The sequence below is a fragment of the Octopus bimaculoides genome, chromosome 3 (assembly GCF_046866305.1).
Source record: "Octopus bimaculoides isolate indiv1 chromosome 3, ASM4686630v1, whole genome shotgun sequence".
Lineage (NCBI taxonomy): Eukaryota > Metazoa > Mollusca > Cephalopoda > Octopoda > Octopodidae > Octopus > Octopus bimaculoides.
This window is the reverse complement of record NC_142930.1, coordinates 153,801,182-153,829,147: the sequence shown is the minus strand read 5'-3', so window position 1 is coordinate 153,829,147 and position 27,966 is coordinate 153,801,182. Positions and strand designations below refer to the sequence as shown.

At 38.6% G+C, this 27,966-nt stretch overlaps 1 protein-coding gene and 1 non-coding gene across 2 annotated transcripts; both read left to right on the top strand.

Moving 5' to 3' along the window:
- LOC149136769 (UDP-D-glucose 4,6-dehydratase-like) lies at nt 1-27,964 on the top strand. Its single transcript, XM_089349819.1, has 12 exons — nt 1-67; nt 4,586-4,643; nt 9,131-9,197; nt 10,352-10,420; nt 11,276-11,366; nt 15,399-15,541; nt 17,454-17,552; nt 18,375-18,434; nt 20,880-20,923; nt 22,002-22,167; nt 25,342-25,498; nt 27,717-27,964. Exons 1-12 carry the CDS (start codon nt 43-45, stop codon nt 27,773-27,775), a joined length of 1,038 nt encoding a protein of 345 aa, XP_089205945.1. The 5' UTR covers nt 1-42; the 3' UTR covers nt 27,776-27,964.
- Nucleotides 24,804-24,885, top strand: Trnas-gcu (transfer RNA serine (anticodon GCU)). Its single transcript has one exon. It is a non-coding gene; the product is annotated as a tRNA-Ser (tRNA).
- Nucleotides 27,965-27,966: the final 2 nt, after the last annotated feature.

Sequence of the window (27,966 nt, the reverse complement as noted above, 5' to 3'; positions counted from 1 at the left end):
TATTTTGATCTGTTTCTATGATTTGAAAAAAAAATCGAAAGAATGAAAGGACTCTATAATGTACTCGGTAGGTTATTTTCTTTTCTTTATTTTTAAAAACTTTTTGTCTTACACATACAGCAATTAAAAAAAATATGCCTTTTATATGCTGGTTTTAGTGTTGCTACAGACAATTTTATTATTTTATTTAATATTAATTTGTTTTTGTTGTCTAGCAAGGAAGTAGGGGGTTAATCGTTAAGTGGACAGGTATGTTTATGTACGTTTATAAGCGAACAAATGACAGGTGTATATCGGTGAATGGGGCATTCGCACTATACCGCTGTCTTATATATCCATGCGGTTAGAAAATTACCCAGATTTAATCTTAATGTAGTTAACCGGTAAATTCCACGTCGATGAATGTATACATTATATACACATCTATGTATGTGTGTGTGTGTATATATATATATATATATATGGCGATCTTTCGATATGAGAATTCCTTAAAGCACGTGTATTTGTTTATGTTTCTGAAGAAGATCGTCGCTTTCCGTAAAAAATAAAAATTTTTTTTTACATATGTAGGGTGAAGGGAAAAGGGATCTTTTGAAATCGGCGTGAAAGCGAAAAAGACTGAGAGAGCGCAATTGGATCAGGGAAGTTCTTTTGAAGCTGGCATGCCGTGTGTGTGTTTGGTAGGGTGTGCGAGACAGAAACTGTGGAATGTATGTGAAGTTCTTTTGCTAGTATGTGTGAAGAGACAGAGACAGAGTAATGTTGCTAGTGTGTGTACGTGAGAGAGAGATAACTGAAAATTTTTAAATTCACTAAGGAATTGACCTCCTAATATGCTGTAAATCCCTTATTTTGGTTAAGAAAAGAGGTGGGGGGGGGGGCATTCCGGAATCATTGGAAATATTTTTTTTTATGGTTCAAGAGCCAACACATACAGAAGCAGAGACAGGGGACACCCTTGACGAACTGAGCGCTTGATCGAAGACGGCTCCAACAGGTTCTAGTGGTTTACCCTATCAAACGCTTTACTTTGGTCTAAATCAGTGTTTCCCAACCTTTTTTTCCCGGCGCCCCACTTTTTCATAGCAAAAGTTTTTACGCCCCACCTTTTCCAAACTTCAAAAACTCCACCGCGTATTGACGAGTCTTCTTCTTGTTTGGTTTGCTCATTTTCAATAGGGCTAACAAAAGATATTAAAATTGAAAGGTACAGTATTGAAAGTCTCGGGAGATGACACAAATCCAAGAAAGCGATGGAGACGATGAATTTTGCAGTGTGAAAAGAAAGTGATTCGTGGAAACAACCGGCAACAACGAGTCACCTGAGCTGAGTTGGCTGCTGCCTTGAAAAAATCACTGCATAGTTTATGTTGAATAAAGAGCTGTGGTTTAACCCCAATTTATAGACTATTTTTTGCCGGCGGTTATAACAAAGCTTAGATGCGCGCACTCTTCAGTATAAACTAATTGAGGCAATTGATTGGCTTATCTGAATAGTAATGCCAGCAGTTCCTGTCGATGAAAATTTCATGCATCATTTACTGCCAGTAGTGATTCATGCTACATGTATAGGGATGCGCGTAAGTTTATTGCTCAGTGCGGGATCTTCTTTGTCTCGCTGGGGTGCGAGAGTTTCCGATGTGGAGGCTTCAAAGGAAAGACGGAATCTAAGGTTGTGCCTGCGATGACCGCTCGTCATGTACAAATATTTTCACAGCCCACGTCTATGCCCCGCGCCCCACCTGAATTTTCTCAGGCCCCACCAGTGGGGCGTACGCCCCACCTTGGGAATCACTGGTCTAAATGGACCGGTGCTCTACCTTTGCCTGTTAAATTACCCAAATTGTCTAAGGTGTAGCATATAAGGTGAAAATTGTCCTGGATCGATCTGCCTGGAATGGCGCAAGTGTGCGCCTTCCCTACAAGCTTCTCCACAACACGCGTCAACCTTTTTGCTAACACATTGGCCAAAATCTTTAACTCTACATCGAGTAGAGTTATGGGCCTGTAATTACTTATACTGTCCTCCTTGCTCGGGTCCTTCTGGATCAGCGTCACCACTCGCCGACTCACAGAGCTGGGAATCCTCCCATTCTGTTGCCAGTTTGCGTAGACGCTGGCCAGCAGGTTCCCAAACAAGTCTGGCATGCTACGATAAAACTCATAGGGCAGACCATCCAGCCCCAGTGACTTGTCCCCAGCACACTTGGCCAACACCTCTTTTACCTCCGTAGGTATAATTGGTCCTTCACAGCATTCTGCCTCACGTGCTGAGAATCGCAGCCCACCAGCAAGGAAGCCCTTTAGGGACTCCCCATGCTCAAGCATGTCACTCTGCCCAAACAACCAGGCAAAATGCTTTGAGGTGATGGCACAAGACTGTTCTCACCGCCAGCACTCCAGCCCTAGATTCCATAACCTCATCTAAATTCTTAACTAGTTCCCTTTCTATTCTCGATCTATCTAAACTTAGCTGATTGCTAAATCTAATAGACTCTAAACAAATGGCTCTCTTGAGGGTGTGCTACCATCTATTATTAATGATGGCGCCACATAGTGCCCTCTGTACTAATTCCTTAATTTGGGCACGGAAGGCTTCACAAGTCAAAATAGACTTATTCATCTTCCAGTACCTGGGTCCCTGGCTATGACATTTAACTATACGCACCTCACATGTCACAAATTTGTGATCTGTGTAAGGTACAATACAAAATTGTGGACAACTAAAAGTATTCCAATCTCTTTCTCTAACGAATACCCTGTCTATATAAGATTTATGTGAGCCGTCGTTATTACTCCACGTCCAATGTGGAACACTCGGCTTATCCAGTCTGTAACGGTCTACTAGATTATAGCTCTCTAGTAGCCCCTTGAGGCCAGGATTTCCCCTCCTATCAGTTGAGCCAACACTATCCACCTGTGCATCGAGGATAGTGTTAAAGTCTCCTAACAGAACTACTGTTTTTGATGTCACTAGAAAGTGCTCTAAGTCTCGATAAAAACCAGACTGCCTACACTCCTTAGGAGCATAGACAGCCAGCAACCTGAAGGACTGTTTACTCTTGTGGGTCACATCTAGGATGGCCATTTCAAAGCTGACGTCTCTGATATCCTCTGGATACCTTCCCTTCAGTTCCAAAAATAGGCCCGTGTCCATTTTTGCAAATCTAATATTTGAGGGCGTATCTTTAGTTATTTTGAAAACTCGAGCCTTGTGGTGTGCTCTTATGATGGTAGACAACGGCTCGTTTTTTTCCACGTATGAAACAATTCTTTCTTGTGTTTTGGGGAGGGGTTTGGTAAAAGGTTTCACCATGGGGTTGGTTTGGGGAATTTTGCTTTGTGTCTCTGTTCTGTGTTTAACTGATATTTTTTGTTTGGGGAGGGGACTCATCGCTTTTATCTGTTTTTTCTTCCGCCATTGTTCCCTCTTTCATTTCTGTTGTATTTTCTGGCTTTTCCTTTCTTCCTTTTACCACCTTTGCAGCTTTTTGGGGAGGTGGGCCTCATCTTTCTTTTTCATGCACTTTGACAGTGCGTGACCCTTTTCTCCACATTTGAAGCAATGAGGCCTACGTCCCTCAATGGCTACTCTCATAGTTAGCTTCTCTCCTACAAACACCCTATTGGGCAAATTTTCTAGCATTTCGTTCGACGCTTGAATGACCATCTCGAGCGTCTGGCCTTTCCATTTGATGGTTTCTTTTTTTCTCATTTGTAATATCAACACCACCTCCTCCATGTCACATATGACCGCTGCTGCTACCCACATAATTTCATAACCAGCTGGTATCTCATCATTGTAGACATATTTTAGTCATGCTTTTTAGCTCTCTCTAGTTTTGGGCTGTGGAGGCGCAATGGCCCAGTGGTTAGGGCAGCGGACTCGCGGTCATAGGATTGCGGTTTTGATTCCCAGACCAGGCGTTGTGAGTATTTATTGAGCGAAAACACCTAAAGCTCCATGAGGCTCCGGCAGGGTATGGTGGCAAACCCAGCTGTACTCTTTCACCAAAACTTTCTCTCACTCTTAATTCCTGTTTCTGTTGTAACTGTAATTCAAAGGGTCAGCCTTGTCACACTGTGTCATGCTGAATATCCCTGAGAACTACGTCAAGGGTACACTTATCTGTGGAGTGCTCAGCCACTTGCACGTTAATTTCACGAGCAGGCTGTTCCATTGATCGGATCAACTGGAACCCTTGACGTCGTAAGCGACGGAGTGCCAACAACAGTTTTGGGCTACAAGCCCAATTAGCCCTCTGCAAGAGTTAGCCTGAAAGTCCACATGGAGTGCAGCTTTTAAGCTAGTCTTTAATAAATTAATAGTTAAACAGTATTATTCTTATTGATAATGTAAGCTTAATACAAATATGTAAATAAAAAATGTCTTTTATTTCATTTTATTGAAATTTGATAAATATTTATTTTAAAAATTGGTATTCATTTCATTATTTTTGTATAAACACTGGAGTTTGAATAAAGTAAAATTTTATCATAATAACTATGTAACATTACGTGCTGTGTGACAGGTAACATCCAAATGCATAAATATGCTTTAATTGTTATCTTTTTCCTCTTTCAGTTGACTCACTCAATATATTCCAACGTAGGCTTTTTGTCACTGGTGGAGCTGGCTTTGTGTATGTTCTCTTTTTAATTTCTCTTGTATTATATTTGCTATTCAGAGATCAAAGTAACTTCATTTAAAATAAGTTGACATTCAGTGACTATTTACTCTATCAATAAAAGAAAACTATTCCCTATGTCATATTGTGCATTGTGTCTTGTACCGCCTGACTGGCCTCCATGCAGGTGTCACGTAAAAGCACCCACTACACTCTCTGAGTGGTTGGCGTTAGGAAGGGCATCCAGCTGTAGAAACTCTGCCAAATCAGATTGGAGCCTGGTGTTGCCATCCGGTTTCACCAGTCCTCAGTCAAATCGTCCAACCCATGCTAGCATGGAAAGCGGACGTTAAACGATGATGATGATGATGAAATCCTTAATTTGTTTCCCCTACTTTTCTTGGGTAGAATTAACCACTAAGGTAATGATTCTTTTCCTCAACACTCAGAGTGTGTTTGTAATTAATTAAAATGTTTTAGCCCACAACTTCAATTTGATTATCTGCCTATAGCCTAATGGCATGATGTAGATAGAGGAACAAGATATACTGAATATTATTATTATACAAATTTAAAATTGTCTTATAAATGAATGACATATTTAAATCGCAGTATATTACGGTTATAGGAGGTGCAATGGCCCAGTGGTTAGGGCAGCGGACTCGCAGTCATAGGATCGCGGTTTCGATTCCCAGACCGGGCGTTGTGAGTGTTTATTGAGCGAAAAACGCCTAAAACTCCACGAGACTCTGGCAGGGGGATGGTGGCAAACCCTGCTGTACTCATCCACCACAACTTCCTCTCACTCTTTCTTCCTCTTCCTGTTTCTGTTGTACCTGTATTTCAAAGAGCCAGCCTTGTCACACTCTGTGTCACGCTGAATCTCCCCGAGAACTACGTTAAGGGTACACGTGTCTGTGGAATGCTCAGCCACTTGCACGTTAATTTCACGAGCAGGCTGTTCCGTTGATCGGATCAACTGAAACCCTCGACGTCATAAGCGACGGAGTGCCAACAACAACATATTATGGTTATATTTGTACTTGTCTCCAAGCTAATGAGTGTACTCTATGTGGTTGCTCATACTGCTCAAAATAACAGCTAAATTTCTTCAAATCACACACAACCATCTTAAAAAATACAACCACACATTACATAATGTAGTCATGAATATGCATAAAGGTGAGATGGTTATAGCTGGAACAACAGCATATTTTTGGGTAAACACCTTCAATTTATTTCATATTTATTATTTTATCAATATTAAATCATCATCATCATCGTTTAACATCTGCTTTCAATGCTGGCATAGGTTAGATAGTTTGACTGGAACTGGTAAGCCAGAGGGCTGCACCAGGTTCCAATCTGATTTGGCATGTTTTCTACAGCTGGCTGCCCTTCCTAACACCAACCACTGCAAGTGTGTAACGGGTGACTTTTACGTGCCACTTACATGACACTAGCAATAGCCTTGACTACAATGACACTGGTAACGGCCACAACTATGATTTCACTTGGCTTGACGAATCTTCTCAAGCACAGCATATCGCCAAGGTCTCAGTCACTTGTCATTACTTTTGTGAGACCCAAAATAAATATTAATCTTAAATGAATATGTGATATAGCATGCTATACTAAAAGAAAAGGAAATGGGGTTGGCTGTGATACATCCTATGGAAACCTGTTTCCAATATTATAAAAGCAAGCCCTCCAATGTGCACACTAAGGGAGACACAAACATGGCTGACCAAAATCAACATGGAGAAGATCCACAGAAATTGAAGCACTGGCAGGCTGCCACACCTAGGGATAAAGATTCCTCTTGTTGGCATCCTACGCTCCACAGGAAGTTAAATGACTAAGATAATGAAAAAGAATACTAAAATGTTTTTTTTTCCCCCAGAGCTGGTTGATCTCATATCTCCTTCACTTGTGCACCTCCAACCCACTTGTTTCTCTACTTTTCATCACTATTGTTACTCTGAACCCCTTCAGTCTAACACCTAACCAATTTCCCTGTCCTTCTTGCTCAGAACATTGATCTTTTAGAATCTTCTCTTTGCTTATGTCTTTTCTGTAGGTGTTGATCTGCAGCAGTTTAAATAGAATGTTAAAAGCTCAATAGTCTCAAAAAGCCCTCAAAGGTTCTGGGTACTGCACTTTGTATCAAACTCAGCAAGCAAAAAACATAAAAATATCTTGATTAATTGAATCCCCTCCTCCGTATCTTGACTATGATGTCACTCACTTGGCTGTTATTGCATCTCAGTGTAATTTTCTTTAGTCTATATATATATTATTAGTTTGAATCAACAGTACTAAGAAAGTATGGCATCACAATATTGTCACAGTGAAGCAGTACAATATTTTTAAAACAATAGATCACATACTGATAAAATGGCATTGACTGGAAAATCTAAGAGAATAAACTAGATTAAAGTGTCATAGCTAGAAAATACTTCAGTTTTGAACTTAGTGTTTTTATTCTATGAATTTTTAGTAGAAAGTGGGTTATACATCTTTAGACGTATACCTGACTTTCCTACTATAAAATTAGAATATAACGGAACGCTGAACTCCAGACCATCAACTTAAACAACACTTATTCAGGTGGTAAATATATACATCTTTAGTTCTTGTTGTTACAGCTTCTGTTGTGTATGAGCATAGTTGTTGAGACGTTATTCTGTAGTTGTAAGCGAGCTGTCGAGTGTAAGTCCGAAAGATGTAGAGAGACAGCTTAACACGTAAAGAGACTGTCTCCAGGCTGGAGTATTAGAGACACTCTTGACACGTCCGTGCTCATGGTCGGCCAACCGAAAAAGAGAAAGATTAAAGCGGGAACGCTTGCTTGTTTAATTCCACGCATGCATGAGACTACGCATGCGCACGGCGTTACTACAAATTCAACTGGTATGTGCTTGCTTGAAATGTGGCAACATGTAACTATTTTGCTTTCAAAAGAATTAGCTTCTCTTATGCTACCAAGTATTGATCAATCTCACATCCCAAATTTGTATGAAGATAAAGATGGTTATACCTTGAGTGTTGTCAGACACTTACCAACCTATATCAGCCAGACAATAGGATCAGTGGTGGTTCCACTTTAGCAATTTACAGAGGTTTAGTAGAAGGGAAGAATGATGATATTTTCGAAGAAACTGAGTGTCATGAACGAACTTGTCTTTGTTTCAGAATAGTTTCTGATCAGAGATTCCTGTAGATAACTTCCAGAAGTCTCTCACCTGATAGTGCTACTAGTTTGAGATAAACTCTGCAAGCAGAGAAGTATCATCAGATGAACCAATCTGAAATGCACCTATCTGAGAGTGATGAAACCATTCTCTACACATTTGTTCAGTGTCTGACTTGTGGAATTACTTCGAGCAGCTGCTGCTGTGTGTAGGATAATTCCAGCTGTCAGCCAAGTCCTTTTTGAAGATTGATCCACTGCCCATCATTAACTGGGCAGGGAAGGTAGTCTTCTGTGTGGTAGCTGTTGCCAAAAATGTTGTGTGGTGGACAAGTTTTAAGAGGGCTGAGAACAAATGCTTTCCTCTTTGGTTAAGCTCTTATCAACTTAAAAAGGAAGGTAAGCATAGAGAGGGAGTAGCTATCCATGAGTGAGTTTTTGAAGGTCGGGTGAGAGTGGCAGAAATGGCAAGAGTGGATTGAATCACTCTAAAATTACACCTGTAGGTCAGAGAATGACTGTTGGAGAGGGTATCTGCCCTTAGTAATCAGGTTGATTTAGGATTTGTGCAGTTCCTGGTGTGGCCCCAAAATAGACCTCCTCCTGTATCAGAAGGGCTGTTTTGTCATCAACATGTTTGTATACTATACTCTTTACTCTTTTACTCTTTTATCTGTTTCAGTCATTTGACTGTGGCCATGCTGGAGCACTGCCTTTAGTCGAGCAAATCGACCCCAGGACTTATTCTTTGTAAGCCTAGTACTTATTCTATCGGTCTCTTCTGCCAAACCGCTAAGTTACGGGGACATAAACACACCAGCATCAGTTGTCAAGCGATGTTGGTGGAGGGGGGACAAACACACATACATATACATATATATATATATATATATATATATATATATACGATGGGCTTCTTTCAATTTCCGTCTATCAAATCCACTCACAAGGCTTTGGTTGGCCCGAGGCTATAGTACAAGACACTTGCCCAAGGTGCCATGCAGTGGGACTGAACCCAGAACCATGTGGTTGGTAAGCAAGCTACTTACCACACAGCCATTCCTGTTTACTTACATTTTTTTTTTTTTTTTAAAATCATTCTACTTAACATAAATCTCCACACTTTATGTCTGTCTTTGTATTGTCTCCATCACCTGTCAACCTAGCACTTGGTGTCATTTCTTCTGCCTCTTTAATTTTTGAGTTCAAAAAGGATCAGTTGATGTAATCAACTAAACCCCTCTATCTAAATTGCTGATCTTATACCTAAATTTGAAACTATTATTAATATTTTGTTTTATTTTTGTAGTGGTAGCCATCTTGTGATCCATCTTGTGGAGAAATATCCAGAATACTTCATTGTTAATTATGATAAAGTAAGAAACATTTTCTTCTATTTTATTAGCAAAGACTTAAATTATTTTCTTGTATACTTCTTGGATTTTTCTAAACATATATGTATATTATCCTCTGTGTTCCCAATCTTTACTCCCAGCTACAGGAAGTCCTCGACCAACTCTAGTGGCTTCCCGCCTACATTCATAATCTTCTCTGACTTAATGTTCTTTACCAGATACTTCATCTTATTCTCATTCATTTTCAGCCCCTCACTCATCAATACAGTCTCCACCTCCTGCATCAATTCCTCTGCTTCCCTTACTGTGTTTGTCACCAGAACTCTGTCATCAGCAAGTTCAGCAACTTCAGGAGGGCTGCCTGTCACCTGATAACCTATCAATTTGGTAGGCAAGCTAGTCAGATTGACTACATTCTCACCAGAAACTAAGATACATGGTTGCTCTAAAATGCATAGACTTTCCCGAGTGAAGAATGTACCTCTCTGCATAGGTTAGTCATTGGTGATTTCAGACTACAGGTTAGAAGGATTTCAAGAACCAGACCAAGCTGAAAAAGAAAGATATGGAAGCTTAAGGATCCTTTGGATAATCAAAGATTTAGAGACATCCTAACTAAAGTGTTTAATGAGAAGGAGGTGGAGTTACAGCCATGTAACATAGGGGTTAACTGGAAGTACCTACAAGACTGTGCATAGTGCAGAAAAAAAAATGCCAAAATCAGTACAAATTTGGGGAAAGGTGTTTGACAAAATTCAGAAAGTTTCAAAAATGTCTTTTTTTTTTTTTTTCACCAAGAAAGTGTCCCCCATTGTTTTTAAGTTTATAGTGCAAAAACAAATTGAACAAAATTGGTGTCTGGAAAAGAAGGGTTAAAAAGATGATTGCATAAATTTCCTAAAACTTTTTTGCAATGCTGTGTTGAAAAACACATTTGAAAAATCCCTATCAAAATGGAGAAAATCCTCCTTGTGCAGGTGTGCTATTCTGAACATCTGTTAAGGCATTCTATTGTGGAAATTACCCTGCAACAACAGGATACTCAGCTCAACCAGTGTGTGTGTACTTGATATATATATATATATATATATATATACTTATATATATATGTATATGTGTGTGTGTGTGTGTGTGTGTATAGATAGATAAATATATTTAAGTTTTTCTTTTTGCAGTTGAATTACTGTTCTTCATTGAAACCTCTTGAGCATCTCTGCACAAAACCCAACTACAAATTTATTGAGGTAAGTGATACCACGAATAATTTAACATACACAAAATAGGTTACTTCACCATCTTCATTTGCACACACACACACACACACACACTATGATATAGGGATATAGAAGAAAACATTAGTGTGTTGGCTGAAATGCCTTGACATTTATTCTGGTTCTTTGAGTTCTGAGATCAATTCCTACGAAAGTCAGCTTTGCTTCACATCTTCCAGTGTCAATGAAGCATGAACCTTAGGTTGTGGACCAGTAGAATCATTAGAGTGTCAAATGAGCTGCTTTGCAATGTCTGTTCTTGCTGTTTGCATTCTTCAGTTCAAATTCTGCTGTGGCCTATTCATGTGGTTGACATAATCCATCACCCAGTCTAACACCATCATTTAATCCTCGAGACTCTTTAGTGGGGTCCACTCTGTTGCAAGCATTCAGGCTAAGGTTCTGGTTTCATGATATACGTCTTTCCTTTCCTTCCTTTAGTCTTGGGGGTTTTATGAAGGGTCATGGGAACTGCTCTTCCCTCATGATTAATAGATAAAAAAAAAAGAGTGAAACTGAGTGAATGGAGAGTATGAAAGTCATTGAGATGGATTCTCCCAGCCTTGTTCTACAGTGTAATGCTATTTTTGTCTAATAAGGTTTTGAAAAAGGTCATGAAGACTGCACTTCTTCTTGACTAAGTGATAAAAAAAAAAAATGCAGTTTCCACGAGGAGAGAAGAATCTTACAGTTCAGGCTATTACTCTTAATCTTAAAGTGAAACAGAAAGTGAAAGTAGTGTTATCACCCATATATCCAATCAAATCAACCCGGTTCAAATCTCTGATGTAATAACTAAAATTTTGATTTCTTGTTGCTTTTTTTCAGGGAGATATTTGTGATCCTCAAACTGTATACGATGCACTTAAAAGCAACAACATTGACACTATCCTCCATCTTGCTGCTGAATCGCATGTCGGTATGTGGATATATCTTATAAAATACAGCTTGTCATCATCATCATTGGTTTTTTATATACATTTTCCATGTTGCATGACTCAGTGGCTCACAATCATGAGGTTGTGAGTTCGATTCCTGGACCAAATTGTGTGTTGTGTTCTTGAACAAGACACTTTATTTCATGTTGCTCCAGTTCACTCAGCTGTGGAAACGAATCATGACGTCACTGGTGCCAAGCTGTATCGGCCTTTGCCTTTCCTTTGGATAACATTGGTGTTGTGGAGAGGGGAGGCTGGTATTCATGGGTGACTGCTGGCTTTCCATAAAACATTTTTAGCAGTCTTATACTTTGGAGGGGAACTTTCTAGGTGCGATCCCATGGTCATTCATGACTGAAGGGGTCTTTACCACTTCCATGCTGATATGGGCTGGATGGTTTGACAAAAACCAATGAACCAGAGAACTGCATCAAGCTCACATGTCTGCTTTGACTGCCCTTCCTAATACCAACGACCTCACGCATTGTACTGAGTACCTTTTATGTGACACCAGCACTAGTGAGGTCACCAAGTAACATGTAAGACAAGACCCTTCAACTGGTGGTGGCGGTATAGTATTAAGGGAGGGTGCTTGATGCCAGATAATGAGAAGTTAAAGTATGATAAAGGGACAGAAACAGGCATCATGCAGTAGAAGAGGTACAGGGTTGCTGAGACTCCCCTCGGTCATGACTGACCATGGGATTACACCTAGAAAGTTATCCTCTGAGGCACAAGTTTTTATGGAAGACCAGCAGTCGTCCATGCATACCAGCCTCCCCTCTCCATGCCACCAGTGTTATCCAAAGGAAAGGCAAAGGGGCCGATACAGCTTGGCTCCTGTGACATCGCAACTTATTTCTACAGCTGAGTGAACTGGAGCAACGTGAAATAAAGTGTCTTGCTCAAGAACACAACACACTCCCTTTTCAGTTTGTAAGATAGAAATTTAAATGTAATAAAATGTTTTAAAAGAAATTTAAAGTGCCTATGTAATAACTGTAAACCTACTTTTAGGCCACCCTGTGTATATATATATATATATATATATATATATATATATATACAGGGTGGCCTAAAATATATATATATATAATAAGGTTATGAAGGGTATTGGATTCAACCAAACCCAAATATACAGGTAATACAGAGTAAGTGCTGTATACCGGCTAGTTTTGCCCCTTTCGTTGTATAAACATGAGTGGGGAATATAACATAGGTCATGTATTAGTGTGTGTATGTATAAAGAGAGAAAAGGATAAAGAGAACAATGGCAAAGTTAGAAATATATTTTATGGATAAAGTCTTACAGCTGTTTCAGGGAAAATCCAATGTATCCCTTCATCGGAGACGGTAATAGTAGAAGAATGGATTATTACATCTATAGGAGGAGAGTTGTAGTAAGACGTGAGAATAACTGACCATACAACTGCTCACTACTATTCCTCACTTGAATTGCTTCTTTCCCCCTTCCCTTCCTGTCTTGACCTCTTAACCCTACACACATCTCTCACTTGATTTGGGCTATCCTTTGAGTAAACAACGCACAGAGTACACTGGACACGATATGATATATATCCACCTTTGCTACTACAATCATCTCCGGAAAATGCCCACAAGGATTCTTTACATGGATGTTTACTGCTGGAATGAAGCTCCACTCCAAGTACTGTTTCTTCTTTGTTCTTTTTTCAGCACATCGCTCTCACGTCTTACTACAACTCTCCTCCTATAGATGTAATAATTTATTCTTCTACTATTACCGTCTCCGATGAAGGGATACATTGGCTTTTCCCTGAAACAGCTGTAAGACTTTATCCATAAAATATAATTCTATCTTTGCCATTGGTCTCTTTATCCTTTTCTCTCTTTATACATACATACATACATACATACATACATACATACATACATACATATATATATATATATATATATATACCATTTTGAGCGTGGCCGTTGCCAGTACCGCCTGACTGGCTCCCGTAGGATTTTCGTGCGAGATCGTTGCCAGTGCCCCTGGACTGGCTTGTGCGGGTGGCACATAAAAGACACCATTTCGAGCGTGGCCGTTTTCGTGCGGGTGACACGTAAAAGCACCCACTACACTCTCTGAGTGGTTGGCGTTAGGAAGGGCATCCAGCTGTAGAAACTCTGCCAAATTAGACTGGAGCCTGGTGTTGCCATCCGGTTTCACCAGTCCTCATTCAAATCGTCCAACCCATGCTAGCATGGAAAGCGGACGTTAAACGTTGATGATGATGATGATGATCTATATATATGTATATTACCTTTGTACTTGGCTTTTGTTGACATGTAAATGTTAAATTAATTCTGTATTAACACTGCCTACTCCATTGTTGTTAATTATATGTGTGTGTGCGTGTGTGTATTTATAATGTATTTATATGCATATATGTGTATATGCTCATACAAACCCATGCACATATATGTTCAAGACAAAAATTAATACATTGTATTAGTTATTAGTTTAACTCTCAATGAGTGATTAAGAAAGTGGAAGTGTCTGACATTCTGAGCTTAAGTTCGTCTTCGAAAATTATCTAAAAGAAAGAAAATGTGTACAGGAAAGAAAGAAAAATGTGAGAGATTAAGAAATATGTGTTGTCCTGTCTTAAGTCATGTTGAAAATGGTGGAGGTCAAATGACTAGAAGTGACACACAAGGAATGAAGTAACAAACATGCACACACACACATACATAGACTAGTGTGGTGTGAAAAGTATTGCTTCCCAACCCCATGGTTCTGGGTTCAGTTCCATTGCATAGCAACTTGAGCAAGTGTCTTCTATAGCCTCAGGCAAATGAAAGTCTTATGAGTGGATTTGGTAAATGGAAACTGAAAGAAGCCTGTCGTGTGTGTGTGTGTGTGCATATGTATATAAAGTATATATATATATATATATATATATATATATATATATATATATATATATATGTAGACGGTTTAGATATAGATTCAAGGTTGAATATGGTACTTATGCGTAGGCACCCGAATATCGTATCCCAAAAGGATAGGTGATCAAAATCAAAAAATAAGCAACACGGATTTCAAAGGTGATTGCAGTACGCACGTTTCATGCTACTCCAATTTATTTAAGTAATGCGAGCATTACATTAAATGCAATATGAAGAGCAATCTTCAGCTGCATGAAAATGCAGAAAATTACTGTAGAAAAGACATATTATAAATTTGGCAACATTTCAAATCCAAGTGGGAGAGAGAATACATAAAAATCCAAATGTGAGGAAGAATACATATATATAAAGGAGAATATATGTATGTATATAAAGAGAGAAAGAGGTCACAAAAGTGACAGAGGGTAGTGACTAGCACCACTTTTGCTAATGATAAGAGTTAAACCAACTCAAAACCACAAATGCACTGTTTCAAGTGACTGACAAATGGACGTGAGTCCCCAGTGTACATAACTGGATTGCGATTTCGGATTTTGATGTAGACCATCTTAATCCTCATCAGCAATACTTAACGCCTCGGGTTAAACTCAACTACCTCTGTCAGTCTTATAAGAAAACCACTGAAAACGTGTGCTTATTTCCAAATCTGTAAAAGTATAAACAACACTTTAGGTTCTAATTGCTAATAAACCACCTTTTTTTTAATTTGGTGCATGTGTGTATGTATGTGTGTGTGAGAGAGTGTATGTGTACTTGATAATAAAAGATATAAAGGCGCATGTTAGGATTTGATTACAGTAATAAAAACAAAAGCTAACAAAACAATCATTCTTTTGATAGTACTGCGTTTGCTTACAACGATGATCAGTATCAACATGTGGTATTTTCTAAGAGTAAGGTACACTCCATGAGTTAAACATCTTGATCAATATGTACCACTGATTTTTTGGCTGCTTGTTCTACCCTCTCTTCATTCAACCTTTCATGCACTCCCAATATTTATTTATAATACTGACTAACACAACACCTAATATGTTTTATTGTACTTTTTCCTTTTTCTTTTGATTTTTCAGATTTGTCATTTGAAAATCCCCTGAAATTTTCATTGACAAATGTTTATGGAAGCCATGTTCTCATAAATGCTGCTAAAGATCTGAATATAAAATTATTTTTCCACATGAGCACAGATGAAATATATGGTGGTGCACATAATGAAGTGAGTTTTTTGACATTGATATTAATTAAAAGTGATCATAATTATTAATTCAACAGATTTAAGCTATTTCAGAAATAAAACAACAGGCTTGAAATTCTGCTACATCTTTTTCCTTTTGTTTTATAAAATCAGTCCTACAAATTGTCTCATGAATAATGTTGCAATCAGAGCAAATATTGTTGTTGAATCAAGAGGATACACAAGCATAGTTTCCTGTAGAATATTATACACATTTCATAAAACATGTTTACAAATTAAAATCTAAATTTAGCAAATCCATTAACATTAGAATTGTTCAGTGTTACTGAACTGAAGACTTCAGTAAAAAAAAAAAACATTAATTTCATGTGTTCTCACAGATTATTACGAAATATGCATATTTAGTAAAATCACATTACTCAGAAAACTTTCAAAGAGAAACATCAGGAATCTCTGAAAACCAGCTTTATCTTGAGAATAAAATGAACAGAATCCTTCTTTGAATAGAATATTGCTAAAAGCTGGAAATACTTTGGATCAATTTCTTTGTCATTACATAAAGTTTTCAAAAATTATTCATGACACATGCCAAATCCAATGGCAAATTGGGCCAAGATGATTAAGAAACTCTGGTCTGAGGCTAAATTCCAGTGTGATAGTAGCAATTCTGTAAATCCACAAGGAAATCGAAGTCACTATTATGAGATAGAAATGCACTTATCAATTGGGTAGTGTTGTCACCATGAAGAGCAGTGAAATGAAAGCTGTTGTACCTGCTTATATCAAAGAAGACAAGGTAATTTGAAAGTGAGATATCTTGGACATGGACATGATACAATATCAGTAATGTAATTCAAGCTATAAACTTTATTGTTGATTATCCAGTACCCTATCCCGTTAGTCATCCATGTCCTCATACATATACATACACAACCAAAACTTTTAAGATTTTACTTCTCTTAGATAATTACTCTCAGTTTTAGGGTGTATATTTGAAATATTGTTTTAGTTTACTGCATTTCAAATAAAATTAGTAAGGTTAACATTACTTGAAAATGGATTGACATCATCGAGTACCAAACAAATTGTCTTGCAATATTTACCGAGCACTCCTTTGTCTTCTGAGTCCAAATTCCACCTGGACCAATTTTGCATTTCAGTATTATTATGTCAATAAAATAAAGTTAAATCAAATATCAAGGTTAATATCGTCGTCATCGTCATCGTCGTTTAACGTCCGCTTTCCATGCTAGCATGGGTTGGACGATTTGACTGAGGACTGGTGAAACCAGATGGCTACACCAGGCTCCAATCTGATTTGGCAGTGTTTCTACAGCTGGATGCCCTTCCTAACGCCAACCACTCAGAGAGTGTAGTGGGTGCTTTTACGTGTCACCCGCACAAAGGCCAGTCAGGCAGTACTGGCAACGACCACGCTCATCTCGCTCGAGAAACCTCATGTGTCACCCGCACAAGAGCCAGTCCAGGGGCACCAGCAATGATCCCGCTTGAAAATCCCACAACAACCCCACAAAAGCCAGTTCAGGGGCACCGGCAACAATCTCGCTCGAAGAAATTTCATGTGTCACCAGCACAAGAGCCAGTTCAGGGGCACCGGCAACAATCTCGCTCGAAGAAATTTCATGTGTCACCAGCACAAGAGCCAGTCCAGGGGCACCGGCAATGATCCCGCTTGGAAGATTTCATGTGTCGCCCGCACATGAGCCAGTCCAGGGGCACTGGCAACGATCCCGCTTGAAAGACTTCATGTGTCGCCCGCACATGAGCCAGTCCAGGGGCACTGGCAACGATCCCGTCCCGCTCATATATAATGTATCATAATATCCCTTAAAATGGGAGGCTTTGTTTCTATGTTAGAAATTACAAGGCATGTACGCTAATCGAAATATTTCCTTTCCATATTTATTACAAGATATGTTGTGAGGAAAGCAGTTTCCAACCAAGCAATCCATATGCTGCAACTAAAGCTGCAGCAGAGTGCATTGTGATGTCATACTGGAGAACTTACAAGGTAAAAAGCATTTTTTCCTACTGTGTATATTTGTTGATATTGTGGGTGTCCAGCTTCTACTGAAACCATCACCAACAATTTACCTTGGCACAGACATGACAGTGTAGTTAAGAAGGTGTATTCACAACTACACGTTTTTTTTTAGATTCAGCCCCAATGTTACATCCTTGAGTGAGTACTTTCTACTATTGCCCCGGACTGACCAGTGTCTTTTTAATGAATTTGATAGACAGAAATTCTATAAAACTTGTATGAGAACATATATACACATGTGTGTGAGTGTGTGTGTGTGTATTTCACTTGGCATTGCCAATACTAATAACATGATGTACAACTCAATATGTGCATACTTCTGAACAAAGATTTAGTCGAGTGCAGAGCAGTAATAAGAAAAAGAGATGACAAAGGAATAAACGATTATCTTATGAACTTACGTTCATATATCTATCTATCTATCTATCTATCTATCGATATATATATATATATATATATATATATATATATATAGACCTCGCTCAAATGACTTTTCACGTGCCACCGGCACAAGTGCCAGTAAGGTGACGCTGGTAACAATCACGCTCAAATGGTGCCTTTTACGTGCCACCAGCATGGAAGCCGGACAGCTGCTCTGGCAATGATCACGCTCGGATGGTGCTGTTAGCGCTAGCCATGTTAGTATGGAAAACAACTGTAAAACAAATGAACATGATTGTTTCTCACCCAACCTCACCATTATAAGTTACCTCTAATCATAAATGATGACTGCTTCTTCACCAGTAGTTACCTGCAATTATGATTATTTCTCACTTTCCTTATTAACAGTTACCTGTGATTATGATCCGTGCCAACAACATATATGGACCTCACCAATACCCTGACAAGGCAAGTTAAAAATATTCCATCAACATCTCAGATTATTTTAGTATTTTTGCTTTCTTTTTGTGTTCATGTTGTTCTTTAGCTTCAAGTTAGCACTAATCAAAATGGATTCACGGTCAAAAGCATTCCAGTCTTTGAAGAGAATATTGCTAAAAGCTCAAAACACATTGGGCTAATTTTCCTGCCATTACTCAACACCAGTAAAAAACATTAATGTCAAGTTGGGCGAAAACGATTGAAAAACTCTGGTGATGGTAGCAGTTCTGTAAATCCACGAGGAAGTTGAACTCCCTATTATGAGCTGAAAATGTACTTATCATACATATGTACTTTGAGCAATTAATTTGGAAGACCCTAGTGGAATGTATAATTGCAGCACATGGCCACAGTATAGTGTGGAGTGGTAGTTGTGATTGAGATCCCAGATCTTCGACCATGGGTCTATGATATGACAACAGGCATATAATACAGATAGATTAATGTTCAAACTGGATCACAAACCTAAAATCCAGCATCAAAGGATGGGAGATGTTTACATGTAATCTATGTAAACAAGACTTGGGTATAGGAAATGAATTGGTCAAATGATATATTTCACTTGAGTTTGAAAATTATTTATTATTTCTGATTTGTTTTTAATTCACTTCCCCTGGTGAAATTTTTCAGATTCTTCAACTTTATCCTTTGAATAGTCTGATACCAGGTCTTACAACTTCAGTTTTTCATGTCTTTTGGACATGGTTATTTATATGATTATTAATTCGTTATATAATAGCACTCCAGTAACCACTACTTATACCCTTCTAACTTGATTGTCTTTTAGCCCTCATTGTTATTTACATTTTATGCTTAAAGTTTTCCTGGAGTTGTCATGCTTTTGCACATATGGAGGATTTTTAACATTTTGGCAGTTAGATGTTTAGACAAATGTGTACTTAGTAGGAGATTGTTGTCCTGTCCTTTCTTGTCTTTTCTTCTTAATTATTTTTCTTTTTCTTTGCTATTCAACCCTGTCACATATGCTCATAGCTTCATACACTCTGCTGTGTCACCTTATTCTCTTTCGAATGAATGGCCATTATCTTGTTGTTATAACTGACCACTACCCATCACCATCTATCTCCTCTTTGTACACTCCATTCTCTCTCCTATCTATGTAGAACTATTATGAACTTTCTCCTGGTTTTCTACTTAATTATATTTATACCCACATCTGCATAACTAATTTATTAATGTTTTGATGCCATTAACAATAATCTGTCCATTTTTTAATTTGTATCCATGTGTGTGTGTATGTGTGTTGGGGAGAAGTGTGTTCACATGGATGGTGATTTTCTTGCAGTTACTGATTCTGCAAAGAAAGAAGCTTGGAAATGCTACTATGGAAGGCTACTAGATGTAGACAATGCATGGGAGGAGAGAGAGTCTGCCTACTGTGGATCCCAAAGGAGGACTGACAATCCAAATAGACAGTATCATGGTAGGTAAAGCCATGAAGACCAGGAAAGCCCCAGGCCCCTCAGGAATCACTGATGAGATGCTTAAAATATCAGGTGGTGTGGGTTATGGCCTAATCACCCATATAGTTAACCAGGTTGTACATGAAGGAGTCATACCCAAAGACTGGTGTAGCAGCATCATTGTCAACTGCTTCAAAGATCGCTGTGACCTAACTTACTGTATTTAGAATATTAATTCCAATTCTTTAATCCAAGAAATTTGGAATTTTGTAAACGTATGAATTTTAAACACACACACACACACACACACACACACACACACACACACACACAGAGAAAATCTGCCTTTTATAGATAAGATTCACAAGAAAATGTTTTCAAACTTGTTTACCTTGGATGTTTTGTCTAAGTTATTATTACTTGTGTTGAAAGTAAACGCAGATGGAATGTTTGATTATATGTTTGTTTCAAATAGGTTTGTAGAGGTATAGATAAATAGTTGAATGATCTCCCTTGCAAGAAGGATCATAGAGAAATCTCCCTTCCTAAGTTTCTTGAAACATCAATACCACGAAACTTAATTTTTAATTATTCAAGAAGCTTGGCGTTTCTTTTGGAAGTTTGTAGAATGTCTAGCATTCCATTGATAAAAACAGCTTGCCAACCCAGCTTTTCTTAGTTGATTAGACTTAGAGCCATTTACATCGTTGCTATGTCCATCTATTTCTCTATGCTTCATAGCTGATATGACTGAGAGCCGTCACTTCACTGTTTTACACTTCCTATCTCTGCACTTTCATGCATCAGATTACTTCGTTCAGCTAACTACTACAATTTGATTCTATGTATTATGATTGAAAGAAGAATTATATTTTTATGTAGTAAATGTATAGATCTTATATTTATTCTTTCATCTCTGTATAAACTCTTGTGATAACATAACATGCAGCCACATCAAACAGTGTACTATCTATATATTTCACTACAGGTTATATCACGATTTATCTCTCTACTTCTGAAAGATGAAAAATGGTTGGTTAGAATTTTTTTCTCTTTTTTTTCATTTTTTTATTATTTAACCTCAGTCAAAGAGATCTGTGGTCTAGTCTTGGGAAGAGGTCCTATAATAATTGCCATGTAAACTGTTAAACACTATTCCATGATTTAGGTTAAAATATTCACTGGTCATGTGTTGCATATGGATGAGGACATCTGTGTGAAAAAGTGCACACCCTAGCAATAGAGGGAACCTGTGGAAGAGGTAGACCCAGGAAGACCTGGGATGAGGTGGTGAAGCACAACCTTCAAACATTGGGCTTCACCGAGGCAATGACAACTGACCGAGACCTTTGGAGAAATGCTGTGCTTGAGAAGACCTGGCAAGCCAAGTGAGACCGTAACTGTGGCCTATGCCAGTGCAGCATAACGCACCCATTTAAGAGTACCTTTCAATTACTGGGCAATAAACTGTGCTTGCGAAGACCTGTTGAGGCAGGTGAAGTCATTGTCGTGGCCAATGACAGTACCAGTTGATTGGCACCTGCGCCGGTGGCACGTAAAATACACCATTTGGGCATGGCTGATGCCAGTGCTGGCTGACTGGTCCCATGCCAGTGGCATATAAAAAGCACCTTATGAGTGTAGTCATTGCCAGTGTCTCCTGACTGGCTCCCGAGTGGGTGGCACATAAAAAAAGCATCATTCAAGCATGGTTGATGCTAGTACCACCTGACTAGCCCTCATGCTGGTGGCATGTAAAAAGCACCCACTACACTCTTGGAAGGGCATCCAGCTGTAGAAACTTTGCCAGATTGGATTGGAGCCTTCTAGCTTGCCAGCCCTCAGTCAAACCGTCCAACCTATGCCAGCATGGAAAGCAAATGTTAAACAATGATGATGATGATGAAGACAACACAGGCGGTGGTGGCATGCAATCTTTTACACTTAACTTAATGTGGCCTTTCAGACATGAAAAGAAAATCCATCCTCGTATTATGCATTAAGTTATCTTATAGTAAGTGATCAACAATTGGTGGTTAGGTAAGCAGTCAAATGAAATATCAAACTATCTAAAAGTTATCTATTTATATTTCTCATTGTTTCTTTTCAGCACCATTCATGGAGATGGGCAAAAAGTACGAAATTTCGTCTATGTCAGTGATGTCATCAATGCCATTGATATTCTTATCCATAAGGGTAAACATGGAGAAATCTACAATATTGGCAGTAAATTTTCAATTTCCATTCTTGGGCTGGCAAAACTTCTAGTAAAAAAAGTAAGTATTAATATATATATATGTGCTCATTACTATCCATTGGACATAAGAAGTATCTGATTTGGTGTGCAAGTGGGACGAATGTGCTGATACGGTCATGTGTTGCATATGGATGAGGACAGCTGTGTGAAAAAGTGTTACACTCTAGCAATTGTTCAATGCTAGTATAGATCTGGTGGCTTTTACAGATTCTGGGTATTTAAGAAGAAGTGTCTTTATAGCTAGCTGTCCTTTTTATTGTAAAATGCAGAGTCTGTTGTCAGCCAGGCAGACTTCGTCAAGTAGAGATTAGGTATCTTGTCTAGTGACATAACATAATAGTTGTTACAAGCTTTGAACACATGAACATGTTGTTGTTGGCACTCCGTCGCTTACGACGTCGAGGGTTCCAGTTCATCCGATCAATGGAACAGCCTGCTCGTCGTGAAATTAATGTGCAAGTGGCTGAGCACTCCACAGACACGTGTACCCTTAACGAAGTTGTTGGAGAGATTCAGCGTGACAAGGCTGACCCTTTGAATTACAGGCACAATAGAAACAGGAAGTAAGAGTGAGAGAAAGTTGTGGTGGAAGAGTACAGCAGGGTTCGCCACCATCCCCTGCTGGAGCCTCATGGAGCTTTAGGTGTTTTCGCTCAATAAACACCACAACGCTCGGTCTGGGAATCGAAACCGCGATCCTATGACCGCCAGTCCGCTGCCCTAACCACTGGGCCATTGCGCCTCCACACATGAACATGTAATCAGCAGTCTTTCACATTAACATCCTAGCCTCTGAGCTTCATAGAAATTACTTCACTTCAAAGCAATTTTAGGCAGTTATCTTACAGTATACCAGACAGATCCCACTTACTAGTACAGGTACCTTGATAAAGTACACCCAGTACACTTTGTAAAATGGTTAGTGAATGACCCTCTAGTTTTGTTCGGTGCTTGAGAGCCCTTTATAGTGTCCCTATAAAATACATCCAATACACTTGATTGTTGCCAGTGCCCCTGGACTGGCTCTTGTGTGGGTGGCACATAAAATACACCATTTTGAGCGTGGCCGTTGCCAGTACCGCCTGACTGGCCTTCATACGGGTGACACGTAAAAGCACCCACTACACTCTCTGAGTGGTTGGCGTTAGGAAGGGCATCCAGCTGTAGAAACTCTGCCAAATCAGATTGGAGCCTGGTGTTGCCTTCCGGTTTCACCAGTCCTCAGTCAAATCGTCCAACCCATGCTAGCATGGAAAACGGACGTTAAACGATGATGATGACACTCTGTAAAGTGACCAGTGATAAGAAATGCATGCAAGTGTAGAAACTAAGACAAAACTAAAATGTACAAGTGTGATATGACCCTTTGACATATCTAAGAGGCAATAGATTCAAATAAGAACTGTCTCATATCATGACCTGTGCAACCCATGCCAGCATGGAAAGTGGATTTCAAATGATAATGATGTTGATGAAGGTGATAATATCAGTTCAAAATTGTTACACCTTGTGTATACTTGCAAAACGACTGGCAAAACGACTAGCACAAGGATTGATTTGATAACATTAGTAGACATAAAAACTTAAGTAGCACAGGAATGTTGGTTGAGGATGATAATTAAATAATAAAGGTGATGGAAAGGTAGGATCAGTAGAGTATTGGACAAAAATACCTGTTAATCATGGCTCTTTATTTTGTAAGTTCAAATCCTGCTAGGGTCAACTTTGCCTTTCCACCCACCAAGGATCAAAAGAAAAAAAATAATGTGAAGTTAATCATATAATCACCTATATCCCCTCTACTAATATAGAGTTCAATAACTGAGTAATCTTTGCTGGTGGCGAGTAAAGGCACCCATTACACTCTTGGAGTGGTTGGCATTAGGAAGGGCATCCAGCCGTAGAAAACCATGCCAAATCAGACTGGATTCTGGTGCAGCCTTGGAGTGTGCCAACCTGGTCAAACTGTCCAACCCATGCCAGCATGGACAATGGACGTTAAATGATGATGATGATGATGATGATGATGATGATTTTAAACTCTGTAACATATCAATAAAGGAGTGTAAGATTTGTCAGTTTATGGTGTAGATTTAGAAACGATCATCATCATCATTGTCATCATCATCATCATCGTCATCATCATCATCTCAACTGTTGTCACTGCTACTACCACAGCTAATAATGATCCCATCAACACTAACAAAACCCCTAAATGAGCCAGTGAGGAAGCCTCTACATAGTTGCATGACTGCTAGAAATAGCAGCCAAATGTTCTTCAAATCACACATTACAGTCTTTTTAAAAAGGACATGTTGGATTATGTAATTATAGATGCACTAAGCTTGACAAAAAGCTATGGTGGTCAAGGCTGGAGTACTTTTGCTCATAGATTTGCTCAGTCATGGCTGACCCTGGGACTAAAGCAATAACAGTAAACCATATACTTTCTCAATTTATCTTCACTGATTAAATTCATTTTTAGTCCAGGACCGTTGTGGATAAAAGCTAAGATTTTAAGTTACCTATTTTAAAATAGATAATTTATTTTGAAACATTTTAAATCAATTTATTTTTAATAAATGGATAAGGCGTCTGACTTCGAATCAGAAGATTGCGAGTTCGAGTCTCATCGTGGTTGTAAAACTTTTAGAGGATGAGGTGGCCGAGTGGTTAAGGCAATGGACTGCTAATCCATTGGGGTCTCCCCGCATGAGTTCGAATCTCATGCTCGTCGATTACATTTTAGGTGCAGGAGTGGCTGTGTGGTAAGTAGCTTGCTTACCAACCACATGGTTCCAGGTTCAGTCCCACTGTGTGGCACCTTGGGCAAGTGTCTTCTACTATAGCCTTGGGCCGACCAAAGCCTTGTGAGTGGATTTGGTAGATGGAAACTGAAAGAAGCTCGTCGTATATATGTATATGTATATATATGTGTGTGTGTTTGTGTGTCTGTGTTTGTCTCCCCAACATCGCTTGACAACTGATGCTGGTGTGTTTACGTCCCCATAACTTAGTGGTTTGGCAAAAGAGACCAATAGAATAAGTACTAAGCTTACAAAGAATAAGTTCTGGGGTTGATTTGCTCGACTAAAGGCGGTGCTCCAGCATGGCCACACTCAAATGACTGAAACAAGTAAAAGAGTATATGTTTCGGGTGTTTTTGTAATTTTTTTATTATTTGAATTTTTAGATTAAAAATGTTACCAGTGAAGATGATATTGCAAAGTACATTGAATTTGTGAAAGATCGAGTTTTTAATGATAATCAGTACAATATTGATTATACCAAAATACTTGAATTTGGATGGAAGACAAAAGAACCTTGGAAAACTGGAATTGAAAGAACAAGTGAGTTTTTATTCTTATAGTTTTACATGCATTTTTTTCGGTGTTAGCATGAATAGGATAGCATTGCTTTTTTTTTTTTGTTGGAATAAATGTTTTTACTGTGTTATGATACCTTTCCCATCATTAACCACTAATCACTCTATGTAAAGGTGAATTATGGTTTGTTGTTGTTGTTGGCACTCCGCTGCTTACGACGTCGAGGGTTCCAGTTGATCCGATCAACGGCACAGCCTGCTCGTGAAATTAACGTGCAAATGGCTGAGCACTCCACAGACACGTGTACCCTTAACGCAGTTCTCGGGGATATTCAGCGTGACACAGTGTGACAAGGCTGACCCTTTGAATTACAGGCACAACAGAAACAGGAAGTAAGAATGAGAGAAAGTTGCGGTGGAAGAGTACAGCAGGGTTCGCCACCATCCCCTGCTGGAGCCTTGTAGAGCTTTATGTGTTTTCACTCAATAAACACTCACAACACCTGGTCTGGGAATTGAAACTGCGATCCTATGACCGCGAGTCCGCTGCCCTAACCACTGGGCCATTGCAGCACCACAAACAACAATAAATACAAGGAGAATGAACATCCAAGGTAATTTTTCATGTATGACAAGTAAATCCAAATATTGCTTAGAAGAATTTCAAGAAATTCAGAGTGTAAAACAACAAGAATAAGAATGGAGAAAATCACATCATTAATTGGTGAGCACACCATACATTACCAATGATTGTTTCTATAGTGCCAGTATATTTAGATACAGAAAATGATATAAAATACCAGTCAAATATATCTGAAAATATATGCTAACACAATGTTATCAAGGCAATCCAAGATGGATTAAATTCAATGTGAACTAAGAAAATATCTCTAATAGCTGACTGCTTGCAAAAAGAATGTTAAGAAGTAATATAATATTCTAAGAAAAGCCAGTTTAGTATTTAACTTTTGATGACATCAGTAGATAATGAATGAATAAAAAATTCTATGTTACAACAATTGGAAACATATAAATTCTATGTCATGACAATTAGTTATCTATCTATTAAATATGCTAAAATAACTTTTAGAAAAATTATGTGTATTAGGTTTTAGGAAAAGCAGTTATAATTGATGAGTTATTCAGTATTGAAATATTTAAATGTTCTTCTATACTTATGAGAACATTTCAGTGTAAATGTACTTTTACAGTTTAATAATACCAGTTTAGAAGTAATTATATAATACATTTCCTCAAAGTAAAAATCACATTTAAAATGACCAGTATTGTATGATGGTGTATAACTAATAATCCCTCTCTCTTGGAGAGGCACAAGCACTTACACACATATGTATTCACACAGCAGTAACTTCTGCCTACCACATTCAATTACAAAGCTTCGGTCAGCATGTTCCTGTCTTTTAAATTCCAAATGCATTTCTTAAGATTCATAGAATTGCGAAAACCTGTTGGGGCAAGTGAAATCGTAATTGAACCATGCTCGATGACTGGTCACCGCGCCAGTGGAGCACTAACAGCACTGTCGAGCATGTTCATTGCCAGAGCAGCTGTCTGGCTTCCATGCTAGTGGCCCGTAAATAGCACCATTAGAGCGTAATCGTTACCAGCGTTGCCTCCTAGCACTTGTGCTGGTGGTACGTTTAGAAAGTCATTGAAGCGAGGTTGTTGCCAATACCGCTGGACTGGCTCCCATGCAGGTGGCACGTAAAAAACACCTTTTTGAGCATGGCCGTTGCCAGTACCGTGTGACTGGCCCTCGTGCCGGTGGCACGTAGAAGCACCCACTACACTCTCGGAGTGGTTGGCGTTAGGAAGGGCATCCAGCTGTAGAAACTCTGCCAGATTAGATTGGAGCCTGCTTCAGCCTTCTGGCTTGCCAATCCTCAGTCAAATCGTCCAACCCATGCTAGCATGGAAAGCGGACGTTAAACGATGATGATAGAATTACATTTTCTTCTATACTTAAATGAATCAAAATGATTACGTAATCTAGATTTCCAAATTGTAGCAGATTGACCTGTGTAATAATACATACGATCCCCTGTTTTGACCTTACATTGATACACTATATATTCTTCTTCCTTAAACACTGATTTTCTAAAGGACAGATAATTTTTGTTGTTTTTTGAAATTACAATTTTCGAAATATAAATATATATTTTCCAATGTAATATGATATAGTTTATTGTTGAAATTGAATATTTATAATTCTTCTTTTACAGTTGAATGGTATAGAAAACACCTTAACAACTGGTCTGTTGAAACCGATATGGAAGACTAAAATTAAAAGGAAGACAATTCACATTAAAAATTTATGGTCATTACAAACTTACTAAGCAGAAGACTGAACTTCACAAAAAGATGAAACAACACATATCTAATAAAAATACATTTATATAGTTTATAAATACATTTATATGTTTTTTACAATTTAAATATTTGTATGGTTTATAAATATATTTATACGGGTTT